This window comes from Hydra vulgaris, chromosome 15 (genome assembly GCF_038396675.1).
Source record: "Hydra vulgaris chromosome 15, alternate assembly HydraT2T_AEP".
Lineage (NCBI taxonomy): Eukaryota > Metazoa > Cnidaria > Hydrozoa > Anthoathecata > Hydridae > Hydra > Hydra vulgaris.
In genome coordinates, this window is record NC_088934.1 from 2,442,554 (window position 1) to 2,464,880 (window position 22,327).

General features: G+C 24.2%; 1 protein-coding gene across 1 annotated transcript; it reads right to left on the reverse strand.

The window, feature by feature from the left end:
- Positions 1-834: 834 nt before the first annotated feature.
- On the reverse strand, positions 835-19,840 carry LOC136072020 (nuclear receptor coactivator 5-like). The gene is made up of 6 exons (XM_065819902.1): positions 19,427-19,840; positions 9,501-9,750; positions 9,149-9,382; positions 4,848-5,047; positions 4,383-4,670; positions 835-1,220 (listed from the first exon to the last, which is right to left on the reverse strand). Exons 1-6 carry the CDS (start codon positions 19,728-19,730, stop codon positions 991-993), a joined length of 1,506 nt encoding a protein of 501 aa, XP_065675974.1. The 5' UTR covers positions 19,731-19,840; the 3' UTR covers positions 835-990.
- Positions 19,841-22,327: the final 2,487 nt, after the last annotated feature.

Sequence of the window (22,327 nt, forward strand, 5' to 3'; positions counted from 1 at the left end):
CCAAAAAATTCCCTAGAGCTGCCTGCAGCTTTATTAAATTGATTTGCTTTTGAGTTGAAATTCATTTGATATAAAGAACACACAGACACATAAAATAACATTTATATGACAAAATAAAAATGATCATTAACTCTAAATTCCCAGTTAATGTTTCAAAATTATTAAAAATAATAAAATAAATTTCGTAAAAATAAAATTACTTTGAAGAATAATAGCATTGGTGACAGTTTGTGTCACAGTGTCATTCGCAACTTTGTGTCACAGTGTCAAACATATCTTTTCAGATGAGATAATTAACTCCCTTCAACATCCACTGTAAAATTCAAAAACTTGATCTTGTTTTTCCTAAATCTAGACATAACAAAAACTATATTCAAATATCTTAATACTATTAAATTATTCATCATGATTATTCCGATCCTTGATCAAAAACTTAAACCAAAATAATTAATATGGAAATTTAATTGATAAAAAATAAAAACAAATCTTGATGTTTTCATAAATTACTAGAAATAAAAAATTAAAAAGAAAACCCGGCTTCATGTCACTTTGTTTATTGAAACTTGCCTAATCATAATCCATATTACACAGAAAAAGCGCAAAAAACAGAACAGAAAAAGCGCATAGATAAAAACAGTAGAGAAAAAAGCATGCCCATTAACATGCTTAAAAAATCAAATGGAAAAATTTTAAAATGATAAACTTTTGGTAAAAAGCATTAAAAAAGCACTTTTTAAAAACGCGTAAAATTCAAAAACCAAAAATTGTTTAAAATAAAAAAGACCACTTAACTCAAAAAAGATTTTTTTTCTAAACTTTTTCTAAGTTCAAAACTTTTATTTTAAAGTTATAATTTCTTAGATAAACAATTTTTATTGTACAAAAAGCTTAGAAAATGAAAGATGGCTGTTTTCTTTAATATCCTAAAACTGGAAACCATAAAAAGTTCTCATTTAATTCAGAATATATAACCAGTTACGTGAAGAAATTTCATTGATAACCAGATTGATTGTATGATTGTTGGGAGTAATAATTTCCAGCATTTCCTTGAGTTGCATGATGATAATTTGAATATTCATTAGAGGAATGACCATACCCTTGGCTGTTTGCATATCCCTGGTTATCATTGATATATCCAGGTTTACCATTTGTATCTTGTCTTGAATTTCGCAACTGACCATCTAACTCAGCTCTTCGTTGAGGTTCCGTGTCTTTAGATGCTAAAATATGTATAAATATTTATTAAAATATTTTCTTTAAAAAATTTTTTATTGTCATTGTTTTTGTATAAAAATATACACATTGCCTGCTCAAACCCAAACCCTTAAATGTTATGTTATGGTTAGAACTAAACCTAACCTCAGATGAGAGATTAAGTACCTCGACTGGGTTCGGGTAGACAACATGGATTTTTAAAGACAAAAATAACAATAAAAATTTTGGTTTAAAATATAATAATTAAACTTTGGTCTTTAATATTCCTTTTTTATTTTTAAAAAGTTTTTTGCTAAAAAATCCCAAAAATGTTAAAAGATCTCAACCTACAATTAAATACATTGAGTGGGTTTACGTTTGAAAAAGAGGTATATATACAGAGATTTTGAAATTTTTTTTTATTCTTTTTTTTTGTTTGGAAAAAACAATCTAAAATGGTGCTCATTAAAAGATAAATTTTGAAAAACAAAAATTTAAGTATAATTTCAGGCCCCTGACAAGTGGCATAACTGGACGGCTCCGTTGGTCACTTTTTGCGACCATTGTGTCGCATAAACAAACAAAAAACAATCTAAAATGGTGCTCATTAAAAGATAAATTTTGAAAAACAAAAATTTAAGTATAATTTCAGACTAAGCACAATTTGTCATTGATGGGAAAATATTAAGTTAAGGCTAGGCAAGGGTTAAGGATAGGAGAGGCAAGCTACCATTATATAGTGTAACTGACAGGCTGCAATATGAGTACAAAACTAAACAAGTTCCTTACTTGATTTAACTTTGTATTTTGTTTTGTTTATTTGATAGAAATATAACAAAAACTTGATGTAATGATAATATTGAAGCTTATTTTTAAATTAAACAGTCGAAGAATCTTAAATTAGATTTAAATATAGAGTAAATAATATTTTAAATTAAAAATAATATTCAAAACATTTTAAACAAAAATTAAAATATCAAAAAAAAATTGAATGAAATTTAATTTTAGCTTTAAATAAACTTAAGTTATTTTATGTGTTAAAAAAAAACAAGAGCAAACTTAAAGTGCAAAAAAATTTGCAAATGAGGAGTGAAAAAATAAGTATAAAAATAAACTTTTTAGGTTTACTCCATTTTTAAATTTTGCATACTGAAATCTATCATCTACTTGAAACAGATTTGTAGGGATTAATTAGAATTTGCAAATCACTATTTATTATTGTTATTAACAAGAATTTATTTTTTTTACATATAAAAACCAAAGAATTTTGTCTGATCATGAAGTGCTTTTATTGCTTTGTTTAACTTTTTGAATTATCTAACATACAACTTTTGAATATTTTTGTTGTTGATGCAATTTACAAATATCTGAAAATTATATATATTATTGGTAGTTTATTAATTATATACACATTGTTGGTTGCTTATATACTTATGTTCTAAACATAAATAACATTAACAGCATTTGAATTTACAAAGGAAACCTGAGGCAGAGGGAAAGAGACTAAAACAAATAGCATTAACATCATTTGAATTTATAAAGGAAACCTGAGGCAGAGGGAAAGAGACTAAAACAAAAAAAAAGCAGCCTGTGCAGAAAGAAAAAAAAAAAGTTAGGCCTAACTGTGAGGCCTGATTTATTTACCAAGGATAGAATACATGTGCAATACATGCAAAGTAAGTGAATACATGTCAATTGCAATACCTACAACTGTTAGTTGTGTAAACACGAGTATGTGTAAGTGTAAATACAAGGTAGGTGAATAGTCATCTAATCAGTGCATTTGGAAAGAAAAAACAGTCAGCAGTGAAACAGCTGGTGGGAACTGAGAGAAATGCAAATGATGAACAAAGGAAGCATAAACACCCTGATAAATCTTGGCCTCTAAAAACCAGAATACATCATCAAAATCAAAAAAGCTATTATTCTGCATTATCTGCACCTAGTATGTCAACACTGATCAGAGTCATAGCCATCAGACACACTTACATTTGTGTGAGTCTGGAAAAATCAAAAAAGCCAATGTTTGGATTTCTTAGCAAAAGTGGATTGAATAAACATCATCGCATGCTCTAGACCTGTTTTTGTCTAGATGCTCAGCATCTGAAATCCTTGGAATTGTGTTATCTTGGAATTGTGTTGTCCTTTAAAAAAAAGGACAACACAATTCCCAAGATGAAAAGAATATTTTTCACAAGAAACTCCTGTTTTTACTTAATCAATATGAACACAAAAATAACAACACAAAAACCAATTATTTATATATTAGAACATCTAAATGTGCAAGTTTTATTTGAATTCATAGAAAATGGTTTAAAAACTATTGGTGCTGCTTGTCATTTAGTACAAACTAATAGCTGTCTGTAAGTGTTATAGATTTATTCTTATTTACAAAAATTATTCACTTAAAAAATTTTTTTTTAATGATTGCTTAAAAAATATTAACTTTTATATAACTATTATTATTAAATGTTAAAGATAATTTTTTATGGAATATTTTAATGTTTAAAGTAAACAGATACAATCCTTTTATTTTTAACTAAAATAATAACATCTCATGATACCTCGCGATAATAACATCTTAGACCTCGTGATAATAACATCTTAGACCTCGTGATAATAACATCTTAGACCTCGTGATAATAACATCTTAGACCTCGTGATAATAACATCTTAGACCTCGTGATAATAACATGTTAGACCTCGTGATAATAACATCTTAGACCTCGTGATAATAACATCTTAGACCTCGTGATAATAACATCTTAGACCTCGTGATAATAACATCTTAGACCTCGTGATAATAACATCTTAGACCTCGTGATAATAACAGCTTAGATCTCGTGATAATAACATCTTAGACCTCGATTTATTTCAGATTAATTATTAAATTTCATTTAATGAGAGAAAAAAAAATAAAGTTATTCATAAAATGATGAAACTTTTTTTTTAGCTAGTATTCTAATAAAGTTAAATCAACATAAAACTAAAATTAATTGAAATCTTAAAACTTTAAAAACTATTGCTGTTGCCTATAGTATAGCCTTTTGTTGGAATATTTTATTGAAAAGAAAAAAAGAAATACAACATTAACAAATGTTGCTATTAAATTAACTAAATGTTTAACAAATGTTGCTATTAAATTAACTAAAGAAAAAAACAAAACAAAAAAAACATAATGGTCGTACCCTGAGATTCACGTTGCTCTTTCTCTCGTCTTAGTTTTTCTATCATTTCTTCTATCTCTTGAGTACTCATTTCTTTTGTAGGAATTCCTACACCCACATGATTATGTGGAGGAGGGGCATAAGCAGGAGGATCATAAGCTGAATGAGGGGCATAAGCTCGAGGATCATCACGTGCCCCATAAGCTGGAGGTGGAGGGCCTCGATAGGGCTCCCGTAAAAAACTTAAGTACATATCAAAATTTCGTGCTACTAATGAGAGACAATCATCAAGAGGCATGTTTCGGTGTTCTATCAAAAAAAAATCCAGCTGTGTAATAGTGATGATACAAAAAAGTAAAAATTCTTTAAAAAAGCCTCCCAAAAACTAAAAATAACGCATATATATAAAAAATCTTAACCTTGATAATAAAAAGCAGCCTAAAAAACCACACTGCAATCACACATAATTGTTTGGAAACTTCTTACCCTGTCTAGTTCCATGTAAAATATTAAGAGTACAGGAACGATGAATAGCATTTTGAGGTGCAACAACTACAGCATAAAGAGTTCCAAGTCTTGCAACTCTATCAACTGCATCAGCAGGTGTAACATCAGGAGGTGGATATCCAATGTTACAAACAAGTCCTATGCTTCTTAAACGACTTTCAACTTCTTCAGCATATCGACTAGTAAAAACAAAATAATCTATGAATCCATAGACATTATTTTATGTATTCACAGATTAATCAATTTACAATAGTTTTTTACTAAATTTAAATAGATACGAAGAAGGTCATACAGATTTTATAGATTTAAAGCAAATTAAAAATAAATTTGAAAAAAAAAATAAAAGAAAAAGAAGTTTTTCAAATGGATTTAATATCAAGTCTTATAAAAGTATTAATTTCTCAGAATTAAGTTTCCTGAATAAAAAAAAATCGAATCTTATAGAAATTAACTCATTAGATGTTCTTAGCATATTGTTAAATCAGTGATAATTTTTTTAAGGCTATTCATCTTTCCATAGAATTGGTAATTCTTAAAGCCTGTTTATCAATATTACAACAATAGCAATAAAATTTTTAAAAAAGCTTTAATTTTAACTGAAGTATATTTTATGAGAAATCAAAATGTTTACGAATGCTTTATTGCAGAGCTTGTTTTGGGTTTTCTTTGTGTAATATTTTATCACTTTAATTGATTTAAAAAAAAAAAAAAAAAAAACTTATTTAAAATATTTTAATGTAAGAAAAGTTTTATTAAAAAAAAGATTTACAAGTCTTTGTTTAATAAATGCTTAGCCTTTAATCATACATTTTGCTAATAAATGCTTAGTCATAGCTATTATCTCTATCATGTATTTTGCTAAACTTTCTCATCTCAAGTAAAATATATCATTAAAATGTAAATAAAAACAGCTTTGAATAATAAAAATGAAACTAAAAGTGTTTTTTTTTGAAGATATTTTTTTTATTTTACACCATTAGGTTGCCATAGGTATGATATTATAGGTAGAAAGCGTGATAATTATAACTTTTTTAAAGGTAAAATAAATTAACTATTTTCAGAGGGTTATTCTCAAAGTAGTATAGCAAAACAATTAAAAGTATATTCAAAGTAAGTGTAAAATGCTTTATGTATGCAAGACTTGACAAATCTATAGTAAAAAATTATGGTAGAAAACCTGTGAGTACATCACAAGGATTTTTTAAGAATATTAGTAATAGCGAGTCCCACACAACATCTGCAAGATTATCATAACTTGCTATGGAAAGGGGTATTACTATTAGTTTGAGGTTCAGAGTTATTACTATTAATTTGAAGTTCAAAAGTATTACTATTAGTTAGAGGTTCAGGTTAAGGTTGTGTTATGACTTTGGTTTAGTTGCAAGAAGACCAGCCATAAACCTTTTATTAACTCCAGCATAATTGCAGGCCAGAACTTAGAACAGCCAAAAAAACTTACATAAATATAACAATACTATTAGAGTGTCACAAAAAACAAACTTTTTTTGAAAATACCTCCTCTTACTACCCCCCCCCCTCTCAAATGTGCTCTATAATAAAACAATACTAGTCTTAAAAAATATTCGAAAAAAAAATATTTTTAGGGGTACCCTAAGACTTTAAAACAGATCAGACAGGTCCCTAATATTATCAACAAAAAAATTCTTTAAAAGTATGTCACATTAGGTCTCAGAAGAAGTAATATTATATAAAAATAATTATAGATTATATAAAAATAATAATCATATAAATCTTGTTAATTCTTTAATTATAAAAGCATGAATTTTATTGATCCAATTCACTGTATAGTAAATTAAAAGACTAAAAACCTTTGAAAAATACCATTTATACTGTACAAGTATGATTAAAAACTAAAACTTTTTGTTGCAAATGAGTATGAGTCTCATCCGATACGAAGTTTATGGAAGGTGATTTTTAAACATAAAACAAACGAGTTCCGAAACATAACTACTAGTTTCTCTTATGCATATATCAAAAGAAGGAAGTCGAGAGAACATATAGCGTTGCAAATAATATGTTAGCAGATAAAAATTATAAAAATCTAAAAAAAAAAGACTCATTGTGATGTAAATAACTTATTATGAAGGTATTTATTTTTTTATCCTTTTTTTAATTCATTGCCAATTCAATTCTATAAATTCAATGAAATAAAAAGGTTTTATGACATAAGTTTATTTCACAAACATAAATTACGATCACAAGTAGCTTATTAATAACTGATAAAACCTATTTATAAAAAAATTATTTATAAATAAATAATAATTATAAACAGCTTATTAATAACCTATTTTTAAATTAATTATAATCTTTATTAAAAATAGTTCATTAAAATAGTTGATATAAAATTAATCATCAGTTAAGAAATTAACCTCCTCGCATAAAATAACGAAAAACTAAATTGTAATAAAGCAAACAAAAAATTATTATGTTACGTATAAGATTGTTTTAAGAAAAAAAAAACCTTTTCAAAATACAAATTTAGATTTTATTTGCAACTTTTGTTTTAGTTAAATATTATAAAAACATTGTTTTAATGATTTTTAATGCAGATTAAAAATAAATTTAAATATAATGCGATACTTAAAAAGACACTAATGATGCAATTTAACTTTTAACTATATAAATATATAAGCTGAGCTGAGTTACATTAATATACACAGTACTGTACCCAGATGTAATCCCATATTGTTTGACCAGTACGGGCACTCTAACTAAAAATTCCATAAGTTATAAATTTTAACATTAAGTCTAACATTAAATAAAAGCAAATAAACACAAAAAGAAATTTATTTTTTTTGTGTTTATTTGAAATGTCATTTTTGTTAAACAAACATAACATTTTATAGCTATAACAATAGTGGTGAACTTTATCAATGTTGCTTACTTATATTTTATATATAAGTATATACATGAATTTAAGTAATGATTAAATTAAGTTTAAATTGAAGTTAAATTGTGTTGTTAGTGTATTTTAAAGCTCCGTGATGTAACTAAATTTAATTTTAAATCACGTTAAAATCTTTTAAACAATAACTTCAACAAAAACTTTAAAAAGAAATCTAAATTTGTTTTTTGTAAAAGATTATCTTTTATCATATTTTTTCTTCCTAAAATTATTTTATAGATAACATCTTTTGTTTGTTTTATTACAATTTAGTTTTTTTATTGTTTTTTTAAATATTTAATGAACTATTTTTAATAAAAATTGTAAACAGTTTATAGATATATTCTATAAGTTACCAAAAGATATTTGTAAACACAACTTGTGTTCATAAATAAATGTGCCAAACTTAAATTGATTTTGAATTAAAAACAAAAAGTTTTGATTCCATAAGCAAAAAAAAATTACTTAAAATACTTCTTATTTCTTAAAACAAAAAATAAAAATAAAAAAAAGTTTTATCTCTGTATTTACAGATTTAAAATTTATCATGGAGACTTACGCAAAATAATGTTTTAATGTAATGAATTAGTTTGCAAATAAAAAGGAAATAGTTATTTCTTTAAGAAGTACTGTGAAACCATTTTACATTGGAAATTTCACAACCGGTACCGCACAAAACATTGTCGTTATGCAATGAAATCTCATAACAAGCTTATTTCAGCTCGGCAACATTATTCAAAATTATTGTCAGCGCTTGTATTGGTGAGTTTCTTAATCAACAATGCTGATCTGATAGTGATTGTAAGTGCTGGTATCAGGAATGATAGTTGATTTGAATAGCTATATTATTTAGTGGGAGAATCATGTTAATATAAATAATGTAAGGACACTCTGTATTGTAACTTTATCTATTACTTTAATTGCTGTTGTTATACATATAGTATTATATTATTATATTATAGCATTTTTAAAACTATTTTATAGGAATTCAAAAGAAATTACAATAAGTATAGAAGAAATTTATGAATATAAGGCAAAATACAATCTGGTGAGGATAATAGCTGTTTTTTTTTACAATAATGTATTTATTATTTTTACATTTATTTAAATGTAGAAAACATTATGTTTCACCATGGCACAGACAATTTATAAAAAATCACCTAAAATTTACCTTTTCAAGTCTGCAATATTTTACTGTTTCATATAGTCTACAGTCGAGAAAAAAGTCTATAGACAGTCAGTAATAGAATAGTCAGTAATAGAATAGTGAGTAATAGAACAAGTAATAGAACAAGTTATATAAAATTCTTATTTATTCATTATTATCTCTAGTTAACCATTAAAAAATTGGTGTAAATAAAAATATAAAGACTACCTTTCTTCTTTAGATAAAGAAATGACTTCACAGTCAATTGCAGGACGCACTCTTTGTGGAGGAGGTCGAAACTCAGGTCTTCTATAAGAAACATCGCGAGAAAGATAATCTCTTTCATAAGGTGGAGGGTAATCTCTTCGATATACATCTCTATCTTGAGGTATAGGGTAATCACGCCCTCCATAATGAGGTCTTTCGTAAGGATCAAATGGCGCTCTTAGGAAAGGCTCTGGTCTATATAAATTCAATAAACTAAATTCTTATAAAACTTTATTTTAACATTTTATTTTAGTTTTTAAACTTTTGCAAAATGTTAAAAATCATCTTTAACAGATCTTAACAAAATTTGTACCTTGAATAAGAATCTTCCCTTCTATAGAGTTCTTCATAACGTGACATAGGTGACAAAGATCGACCATATCCATCATCTCTGTTAGGCGACTTTCTTACAGGAGATCTTGATTGTGGTCTACGAGGTCTTGTAGGACGTATACCAGCTCCTGCATTCATCATATGAGGTGGAACGACCTCTTCTTTTTTAAGAGGACCTTCAAACTTATCTTTTGCTTGAGTTTTACGACGCAATCCAGCAAGATTTACATCTTTACAAAAATTATAAAATAAAAATTAACATAATTATAACAAGTGAAATAAACTAACATTTATCATTTTGTTGTATAATAGATTTTATTGGGTAACGGAAAAATGTAACACAACTTTATTCAATATTCATATTTACATTATTAAAAGTCAAATTACATCAAGTGCATATTTTAAAGTACCACATTGAATAAATTTAATTTGAAACCATGTTAAAAATCAGTTGAAGTCTTAATATCTTTAAATTAAACAATATTGTTAAAAAATTCATTAATAAAATTTAAATGTTGTTTGAAAAAATATATATATTTCCTCATTTTTTAAAACTTATACTTTGACTATTTATTTCTTTAACATTCATTACACAACATTGACCCAGAAATAAAAAATAGAAATATAAAAAACTTTGAGAAATATAAAAGAGAAATATCAAAATATTAAAAATATAAAAAAATATAGAAATATAAAAGAAATATAAGAAATATATAGAAATTGTTTCAAATAATATACTTTCAAGATCGCTAAACAACTTTGATCAATCGCAATTCACCCCTTAAACATATATTTACAATTTCATTCTACTTTGCAGTTTTTTTTAGTGGCTTAAAATAAAAAAATAAAAACTATTTACAATTTTTTGATACTTTAAAAAAATCTTTGTCAACTACTCATAAACTAGTTAATCATTTCTAATTGATGCTCATTCTATGGTCAATCTAAAAAATTAATGATAATGGAAAAACTTTTGCTAAAAAACAGCTTTTTAATTCAAAAAAAAAAAATTTTTTTTTTTCAAACATCTTTACTTCCAACAAAGCTGAAAGCAACCACTATTAGAGTTGGAAGTTACTGGAAGAGAAAAGATGAAGTTTATAGAGCAAGATAACCATTGACAGACAACTTAAAAGAATGAAAACAGTACGAATCAGGAAAACAAGATGAATTCCAAAGAACTGATGTTCGAGGAAAAAAACTAGACGAATAAGAGTTTTTGGAGCACTTAGAAACTGTCACAGTAAAAGGATGAGACTTAATTGAATGAGGAGTAACAGAAGAATGAATTTTAGTAGATGGCACAAGAGACGTTAGTTCTTTAGAGCAGTGGCCATTATAGTATTTATAGAAAAGAGAAAGAAAAGCAACATTACTACAATGTGATAATGGTTGGAGGTTGGCTGCAAGACCAGGTCCAACTATGTTTACAATGCATTTTTGCACCTTATCTAAAAGAGAAAGGGCATCATTTGAAGAACCACCCCAGATATGAACCATTCCATACAAGGACGGATTTGAGATTTGTAGTTTTAATAATTTTTAGTTTTCAATAATTTTAATAATTAGTTTATTAATTTATTCATCAGCCTTTTCCGATCCATCAGCATTGGTCAAAAATGTATATATATATATATATATATATATATATATATATATATATATATATATATATATATATATATATATATATATATATATATATATATATATATATATATATATATATATATATATATATATATATATATATATATATATATATATATACAGTGGTGGCCAAAAGTATGGAAACTTTTTTAAAATTACATTTTTTTTTATTTGTATTAAATAAAACCAAAATTATTCAACCCGAGTGTACTTGCAATAGTCTACTTTATATATACTACAAGTTTGAACTTGTTTTTTCTAAGACATTTTATTACATACTAATATTTCTTAATTTCGATTGGACAAAAGTATGGAAACTTGTTCAAACTTGTCACTAAACATAAACAAATCTTTTAGAATTAAAACGTGTTAGAATTGACATCTTTGTTAGTTCATCATAGTTTACTTTTATATTAATCAGTATGGCACCGCGAAAATATTATTCTAGTGATATTAAAAATAAAATAGTTGAGTGTTTTGAAAACGGTAATAAACCAATTGATATTTCTCGAAATTTTCAAGTTCCAAAAGGTACAGTTTCAAAAATTATTAAAAAATTCAAAGAAAAGGGAACTGTGGAAGTGAAAATGAAACCTGGAAGACCAAGAAAAACAACAAAAAGATTGGATAAAGTTATAAAAAATACTTCTACAAAAGATCCTAGAAAGTCATCAAAGGATATAAAAGAAGAAATCTTGGAACAGCATGGAGTTTTATTATCTGACAGGACAGTTCGTAGAAGGTTAAATGATGCAGGCTTATTTGGAAGAGTGGCTGTCAAAAAACCGTTAATTTCTAAGAAAAATAAGATGGGTAGATTATTATTTGCAAGGGAACATTTAAAATGGTCATAAGTTTCCATACTTATGACCAGGCCTAATTTAAAAATTTAATTTTTTTTTTGTATATGTTAATAAAAAAAAAATGTTTTATTTTATTAAAAAGTTGTATTACGTTGCATTTTTTATAAATAAATAAAAAGCATTTTTGAAAAGTTTCCATACTTTTGGCCACCACTGTGTATATATATATATATATATATATATATATATATATATATATATATATATATATATATATATATATATATATATATATATATATATATATGTATGTATGTATGTATATATACATATATATATATATACATATATATGTATATATATACATACATATATCTGGAATATATTATAATCTTATTTTTTTAATTATGATTACTACAACTATTATCATTAACTTCTTATTTGTTTATTTTTTATTATTATCATCAAAGTATGACTTTTAAATGTTTACTTTGTTTATGTATGTTCTATGTGTATATGCTTATTATTATTCATATTTTATTTAAAAACTGGTGTCACTCCTTTAATCAGAATTTTGTGACACCATCCTTATCAATCATTTAGTTATTATTAATAAATAATTATAATTAATTTACTCATTATTATATTATTTTATATTATTATCATTTATATATATATATATATATATATATATATATATATATATATATATATATATATATATATATATATATATATATATATATATATATATATATGTATATTTTTATTTTTTTATTAGGCAAATATTTTTACTTACTACAATCAATAGTTATCAATTTTTTTTATTATTATTATATTTATTATTATTATATTATTGTATGATTTAAAAAGGAAAATAAATATCTTGTTGTTGTTGTTGAAAAATTTCTGGTCATCAACTTTTCAGTTTATTAAAAATCACAAACACTATTTTAATAAAACAGTCAATTTATCATATTGCAAAATTTAATGCAAAAAAAAAATGAAAATTTTATTACTGCAAAAACAATAACACTCAAAACTCTTTCAAATTACTGTTTGTTTAAACACCAGATAATTTAAGGATTATAAATCAGAAAAAAAGTAATAAAATAATCATTATATTAATAGTAATAAAAGGAAAAAAAAAAATAATTACTAATTAAAAAGTTAAAACTAATTTTTATATATTTTTAAACTCCTGTCTTGAATTTTATATATATATATATTTGCTAAAGCGTTACGACAATTTAATTTGCAAGAAAATATTGAATAAGATTTAAATAAGATATAAAAATATTTTATATCTTATTCAGCAATTTCTTTCATTTGAAATATTTGATCACCGCTAAATTCTTTTTGAATGTTGTGATTTTCAGTTGTTTTCTTAATATTACACAGTATTGTATGTGGGAGTGTTCGATTTCGCTTTCCTTCAAAGAAAGTGGAAGTTTTTTAAATAATCCATATTTTTATAATGAAAAATAAATTGTTTCAATTATACAATTTATGAAACATAAAATTTTTTTAAATGAGTTTCCAATTTTCCAGGAAGTGGAAAGTATTTGAAAATTATTCACTTTCTAATTTCACTTTAATTTTATTACTGTGTAAAAACTGTGTTTTTACACAGTAATAAAATTATAATATTACTAGTAATTAAATTGACCTTACTTCCCAACACTTTCCAATCACTTTCCATTGGTAAGTCATTAAAAAAATCTATTTAATTCTTATCTATTTTATCAATTTCCGACCACCCGGAGCTTATTATGACCTATCCCAGTTTATTAATTTTCAAAGATAAAAAAAGTTTTAATGTAAAATTAAGAATTACTATTTGTTAAATGAGCTGGCTTGATTATAAGTAAAATAGATACTTATCTTTTCTAAGACGATACGAAAAGATAAGTATCTATTATATTTATAATTGAACTCTTAGCGCACTTAAAGCTAAAATGGTTTATTGTTCATTTTAAAAAATAAATATATTTATTACCGCTGATGAGTTAAAAAAAAATTTTAATTATATAATTAAATAAAATTTTAATATTTATTTAATTTTTAAGAGTTCTTATTTTAATGTAAAAAATTATGATATAAACAAAGGCTGGTATTTTGAAAATAAAAATCTTTTTTTTTAAAACATCTTCTCTTTTTAAATCAAATTCAAAATAAATATACTTCAGACGCCAAATGAACTGCGATCTCACTTTCTATAATTTATTAGAATAAAATAGTGAAACCTTAGTTAAACCATAGTCAATAGAAGTTATCCCAGGATAACTTCTAAGGGGTAACTTCTGTTAGCTAAAAGATAACTTCTATTGACTATGCTTCAATCAGAATTTTTTTTTTGCACTTACTTTGATCATGTGATTATATCTTTAAACAATAAGACTATTTTGTCAAAATATTTTATTTCTTGACCAGGGATAAGTTCTATTGACTATGATATAATTAACTATTCGTAAGAAAGAAATCTTATTAAATACAATAAATTAAAAAAAAAGATAGTTTAAATTTTTTTTGACTTTCCAATGGGAAGTGATTGTAAAATGTAAGGAAGTAAGGTCAAATTTAATTAATAGTAATACTATAAACTTAATATCATGTAAAAATCTCAAGAAAGTGATTAATTTTTAAATATTTTCCGGAATAGCAATAATAGTAATAATATGATTTATAATGAAATTTTATATCATAATTCAAGATTATTATAAATATTTTTTAATAAATAACAAATATTAAGCTTAATAATAAAAAAGAGTTGACAGTTTTTAAAAAACTAAAAATTTAAAGACCAGAAGCATTTTAAGATATCGTGATTGACGATCACTTAATTCGATAATTCGAGTCATGTGTGTCTATATATATATATATATATATATATATATATATATATATATATATATACATATATATATATATATATATTATTATAGTATTATTATTATAGTAAAAATTCTACAATAGAAGTTAGACTTCTATGAGTCGAGTAACTAACGTGACCCGACTATAGTAGACCGACGTGAGAGAGAACGGTTCCATTTGTCGTAATTGTTTTTGAACTCGTTAACTGAATTTGAAGCAACTACCGAAGCAGGCAAAGTGTTCCATGATGACACCACTCGGTTTATAAAGAAATTATGTCTTTGAGTGTTTTTCGTTAATTCTCGTTCAATTTTATGCTTGGCACCACGAAGATGACCTGCAGGTCCATCACATAATAGAGCACTTGCTTGGTTTGTCTTCTGTTGCCAGTTAACAACATTTAGTTTTTTATAAATTTTAAAAAATTGGATTACATCTCCTCTTGTTCTACGTTCAGCTAATGTGCTGAGACCCAGATTTGCTAATCGTTTCTCGTATTTCAAGTTGCGCAATTGTGGAACAAGTTTAGTAGCTCTACGTTGGACTAATTCTAATTTTTTAATGTCTTTTAGAAGAAAAAGGGCACCAAATTGGTGCACAGTATTCCAATATCGGTCTTACATATGCTGTATAGAGCTTCACAAACATACTAGGATTCCATTTTTTAAAAGTTCTTCTGAGTAGGCCAAGTACAGAGTTAGCTTTAAGAATGGCATGACTAATTTGTTCTAACCATTTGAGTTTATTGTTTATTAAAACGCCCAATGTTCTCTCAACGGATACATCTTCAAGAGGAATTTGACTGCCATTATTATTCACCATTGTAAAGGGGATATCAATGTCTGTGGAACCACCATGAAACTTTAGAACCTTGCATTTATTTATGCTAAATTCCATGCACCAAAGTCTTGACCAATCACATAAAATATCAATGTCTTTTTGAACAAACCCCAAGTCTGTAACTGTTTTTATTTTGACAACCAACTGGCTATCATCAGCAAATAGTTTGCAACTGTTTTTGACTAATTCTGGCATGTCATTAATAAAAAGCAAAAATAGAAGAGGTCCTATGACCGATCCTTGAGGAACACCACTCTGGACATCCATCCATTCAGATGCGAAATTTCCCAGAACGACACGCTGCTTCCTATTTTCAAGAAAGTCCTTGAGCCAGGCAAGAATATTTTTGCCAAAACCATAGCCAGCCAGTTTGTGATAAAGCAGAGAATGTGACACACGATCGAAAGCTTTGGTAAAATCTAACAAGATGAGCAATGCAGCACAGTTGTCACTTAAGGCTTCGGTAATGATATCCAGTACTTCAAGAAGATTGGTGATGCACGATTTAGATTTGACAAAACCGTGTTTATATATATATTTATATATATATTTATATATATATATAAATATATATATATATATAAATATATATATATAAATATATATATAAATATATATATATATATATAAATATATATATATATAAATATATATATATAAATATATATATATAAATATATATATATATATATATATATATATATATATATATATATATATATATATATATATATATATATATATATATATATATATATATATATATATATATATAGAAAATATTAGAAAATATTAACATATAACATAGAAACATATTAATATTAGAAAATATTACCATATAACATAGAAACATAAAAAATATTTTATTTCTTGACCAGGGATAAGTTCTATTGACTATGATATAATTAACTATTCGTAAGAAAGAAATCTTATTAAATACAATAAATTAAAAAAAAAGATAGTTTAAATTTTTTTTGACTTTCCAATGGGAAGTGATTGTAAAATGTAAGGAAGTAAGGTCAAATTTAATTAATAGTAATACTATAAACTTAATATCATGTAAAAATCTCAAGAAAGTGATTAATTTTTAAATATTTTCCAGAATAGCAATAATAGTAATAATATGATTTATAATGAAATTTTATATCATAATTCAAGATTATTATAAATATTTTTTAATAAATAACAAATATTAAGCTTAATAATAAAAAAGAGTTGACAGTTTTTAAAAAACTAAAAATTTAAAGACCATTTTAATTTGCTGGTAAACAGAAAACAAGAACAACAATTAAAATTAAAAATGAAATGATAAAAACCGTAAAATTATACTATATTTGCTTAAAACATAAAAAAGATGATTAAATTTACATAAATTTTTAGAATTTATGTGTAAATTTGCCGCTTAAATTTACTTGTTGCGCTCATGTGGTGAACAAATCTCACGCTGCCCTATAAATGCCTTTGTTGCTTATTTAAATTAATTTTAAAATAACATATTGCAATAAAAGTTCTTTTAATGAACATTCTATTTGACAGACATTGGCAAGCCAAGCAAGTTCCTTATATAAAATTATTGAGCTAATGATTTAAATAAGTTTAATTACTTATTTCTGACGACATTATAAAACCATAAATATCATATTTAGTCCTTTTTTTAATCAATTTATATTTATTTAGAATTTACACATAAAAAAAAATTAATGATAAAAATTGTAATATAAAATTTGATAAACAGAAATATAATATATTTATGTAAAAAAGTTTAAAATTTTTTTATAAGTATTTTAAAACTAAAAGTTTTGAAATACTTAAGTATTTAAAAACTTGAACATTTAAAAACTTTCCATACAATATATAGTGTTTTTATTGACAGTCTTCAATTAAAAAGTCATATCAGCTATTTAAAAAAGTACAAGAGGATCATTAAGTAAAAAAGCAAGTATTTATAAGTAAAGACTTTTGTAATTAAAACTTGAGTGAATGAGTTGGATTCATTAAAAATTGTTTTTGTGTCACGTAATTTAAATTCAAACAAACTTTTATTATTTATTTAAAAAGACTTAAGTTTTAAATATGCATGTTTCTATTATTTTCACTTTGATTAGTCTAGAAATGCAACTATAAAAACATTGTTTATTAGAAAGTATAATTTTTTTTAAAGTTTATAATTAAAAATATAAAATTTAAAGCTCTTTAGTTCTTTGTCTTTGTTGTTTTTTTACAGTTGTTTAAAATATGTTTTATAAGGAAATTTTTATAATGGTCATTTGAACTTGAGTTTATTCAAAAATAATTATGTCAAACATTAAAAAAAGTCTTCAATTTTTCACTTTTTTTTTCACTCTAACCCTAACCCAGACGGTTACAAAAACGTAATAATGAATAAACATTTTTTTGCTTTTTTTAATTGTGTAATTACATAATACTTTTTAAAGCAATATTTAATTTTAAATACGCTAGATGTTTTTTACTATTTTTGTTTATGTAAGTAAAACACAACTGAACCTAAAAAACATTAAACATTGCTGTTTAAATAAAATATTAATTGTATATTTGAACAAACTTTATTTCGCTACTGTAAATTTTCTTACATGTGTGTTGAGACTGGCGCAGGCAATCGCCTGTCATTACTGCAAAGGCATTTATAAAATATACCTATATCAGGGCGTGACAAATCGTTTTTTTTTATAAATGTTGATGTTCGTTTTTTTATAAATGTTGATGTTGATGTTTATTTATTGACAAACATCAAATTTGAGAGGTATATGTCAAATAAGCCAGTTTTATTTTTAATTCTTTCAGTTTTTAATTTTTTTTGATTTCAATAATTTTTTATTAAATTATAAATGAGTTTTATTTACAAATAACTTTTATTCTAGTTAATAAGTTATTAGATATATCATAGATGCTTATTTTTATTTTTTTTATTAAATTCAAAACAATTTTTCACGCATTTGCAAAGTGCGATTAAATTAATGATAACTAACATGCAATAACCTTATGACAACTGTTATCCCTTAATACAAAATAAATAGTGAATTTTTCTCAAATAAGTTTGTTATATTTATTTATTTATAAAAAAACGTATAAACTTGAAGAAATTTAAATAAAAGAGAACTAAAAATAAAACAAGTTGTTTTAAAATATTTTTTTTTAAACCTTTAAAAGTAATATTATTATATATATTTAATATTAATTATTTAACAAGTTATTATATTAAGCTATTATTAAATACTTAATATGATACTATTATACTTATAATATTAAGTACTTAATAATAAAAATATTATTGGTGTTCTTAAACGTGTTGTTAAAATAAAAAATGGAAACTATAATAAACATAACAGCGCTATAATATAGAACTATAATATAGAATATATTATATTCTAACATTTTTAAATGCCAACATTTGCTTAAGTAAAAGTAAAGAAACGTGACGTTTGTTTTTCTGTCTTTTTTTATAACAAATGCTCCCACGTTCAACTATTTGTCGCGTCCTGTGTGTGTAAGCTCAGGCAATAGCATACTTAAATATATTTTATGCAAATGGTCTGCTAAAATTGTACTACTTTTATTTTATATTACTATTGAGTTGATCTATAATATATATATATAAATATATATATATATATAGATATATTGGTATAGAAAGAACTTATCTATCTCCTGAAAAAAAAAAATTAACAAAATATTTAAATTAGCCTTTTTATATAATAATAAAAAATTTATAAAAACTTACCAATTCTTTTTCCAAACATTTCTTTCCCATGCATATTTAGAACAGCTTCATCTGCAGCAGCTTCATCACAAAACTGTATAAAACCATAATTGTTGTGCAGAGAAATACTTTCAATTGCACCAAATTTTATAAATACTTCTTCAACTTCCCTTTTAGAAGCCTTATCAACAGCAAGATTCCCAACAAATACACGCCTGCGTACTGCATTGGTGTCATTGCTGTTAGTATCTCTACCTAAACTCCTAACACCTCTGTTTAAAGGACTGCGTGATCGATCTCGATTCTTGCTATCTGATTCTGACATTTTTATTGTTTATTGAGTATTACTTTTAAATTTTAAACATTGGATATTACTTGTAATTTTAAAGACTATTTTTATGCCTAATATTTTAAAAACAACTTATTAAATGAAATAAGACAAAACTATGAATTAGAAAGAGAGGTAATAAAGTTTCATAAAAAGATACTATTCTACTATTAAACTTTAAAAAAATCAGTGTTAAGAATTTAACAATAAAATAAAAATAAATATATGTTTTATATATACATATAATTTCTGTTAAACCTTTATGACAAATTAATATCAATCAAGTATATATTTTGTAAAAAGATATTTCAAGGATATTTAAAAATGATAATGAAAAGCTGTATTTATGTATATAAAATATGATAAAAACATGAAACATTTAAATGGATTCAATTTTGGGTAATAAAAAGGTCATAATGTAACATAAATATAATAGTGTAACAATTACGGATATATAACATATAAGATGGTCACATAGGTCACAGACTATAACATAATAGAATTTAAACATATAATGTATAAAAGTTCTTTTGATACTGTTACTAATATGCGTATACTTGAAAAATAATGGCTCTGGCTAAATAAGTTTTTTGAAGTTAATTACTAAATTTTTAAAAAGTTTGGCCATTTTGAAAAAAGAAAATAAAAAAGTAATAATAATAAATAAACTGTTAAGTATTAAATGTAAAGAAAAAAAAAGTTAAAAAAGATTGTTTTTGCATTGTTTGTTACTTTGTTTAGTTGTACTTTCTGTTGTGCTGAAGTTGAATTAATGTTTTTTTGTTTGCCAAGTATGGTAAATTTGTGTCTGGTGTCAGCTTTTTTTATTTTAGTATTTTTGTTTAATTTGAGATTTGTTATTGAAGTATTTTTGTTTTTTTTTGACATTTTTTAAAAAAAATTTTAATTATTATTATTATTGATAATAATTATACATAATTAGATCTGCTTTAAATATTTACTTTAACTTTAATTAAATTTGTAGCATTATCATTTGTAAATATCCTTGAAATATCTTTTTACAAAATATATATTTGATTGATATTAATTTTTCATTAAGGTTCAGAAATTTCATGTATATAATATAATAATATATATATATATATATATATATATATATATATATATATATATATATATATATATATATATATATATATATATATATATATATATATATATATATATATATATATATATAAATTTTATTATTAAACTCTGATATTAATTAAACATGAGATGATTTTTTGAGTTACAATATATAAATAACTATATTCATATTAACATATAAATGTAATATGAGTCTAAAATATAATATAGAACTAAATTATAATATAAAACTAGAAAAAAGAATGAAAAATTTAAACACATTTTGAGATCAAATATTGAGCAACAAGCTGAAAGTTTTCTATTTACTGCTACTTATATTTTATTGTTAAGTAACATATATTAGAGCTATGTTTTTTACTATAAATATTAAAACTTCTATATACTATATAATATACTGCAACTCAAAAAATCATTTCATGTTTAATTAATAATATTAGAGTTAAATATTAATATATATATATATATATATATATATATATATATATATATATATATATATATATATATATATATATATATATATATATATCCGTTATTGTATTATTTTGAATTTGAAAATGAAAATTTTTAAGGAACTGTTCATTAATGATATTTAAAAATTAAAATTGCTTTAACTTTAGATCATGATAAACAATGACATAATCTTAAGTGTAAATCTTTTTATAAATAAAATTCAATCTTCAAAGCGATGGTGAAAAAAAGGTACTACTATTTTAATAAAAATACTTGTTAGACTCACGTCGATACAATTACGACAAAAATTATGACTAAAAAGCCTGGAGCCGAAGGTTAAGGGATTTAGGTGGAACCTAGGCTAACTTTAAAAAAAAACTCCACGGCTATCAAGCATAATAAGTAATTTGCAATATAGCTATTTAGTTTATTTTTTAATTTTTGAAGAATCGGTTTAAATAAATCAGACCTGCGCACAGATAGTTATTAAAATTACACATAAAAAACATCTTTAAGCAATACTACAATATTATATATTTTACCATATTTATACATAAATTTGAGTTAAACAATGACTATAAGATTTATTAAAATATTCGAGTAAAATGCAAGTTAGTAGAATATTTTTTTGTTTAAACAGGTAAAAACGGCCATTTTGATAGCGAGTTACACTTTTTCTGAATAGAGCATGCGTAATTAAAAATTTTAACACGAAAGCAGGCTTTTTATTATTTTTTTAAGGGCGCCACGAGAAAGCGTCAAAACGATAAAGGGAACACTTATTGGCGATCATTATCTATATACAAAACCGCCGCGATGGGATGGGAGTGGGGAGGTCACTGGGTACTTTATATCCTGGCGCAGGATTAAAAGGAGTGCACAATGACAGAATTTTGTTTTTACGTTATTAAAATAGATTGGTAAGGCATTAATGATTTTGTTTGTTTAGCTTCTTATATCACGTTATTATAGTAAAGTAACTTGGTTACCCGATTAGCCTTCTTTTAACTAAATGCCAGTAGTTTATATGC

Bases quoted from the DNA above. Each gene is read 5' to 3' on its own strand.
- LOC136072020 (XM_065819902.1), bottom strand. From the start codon at position 19,730: ATGTCAGAATCAGATAGCAAGAATCGAGATCGATCACGCAGTCCTTTA. The intron at 9,751-19,426 runs GTAAGTTTTTAT...ATTTTTGTAAAG, and splicing joins AATGTTTGGAAAAAGAATTG to ATGTAAATCTTGCTGGATTG. The intron at 5,048-9,148 runs GTAGTCTTTATA...TGTTTTTACTAG, and splicing joins TCTTTATCTAAAGAAGAAAG to TCGATATGCTGAAGAAGTTG.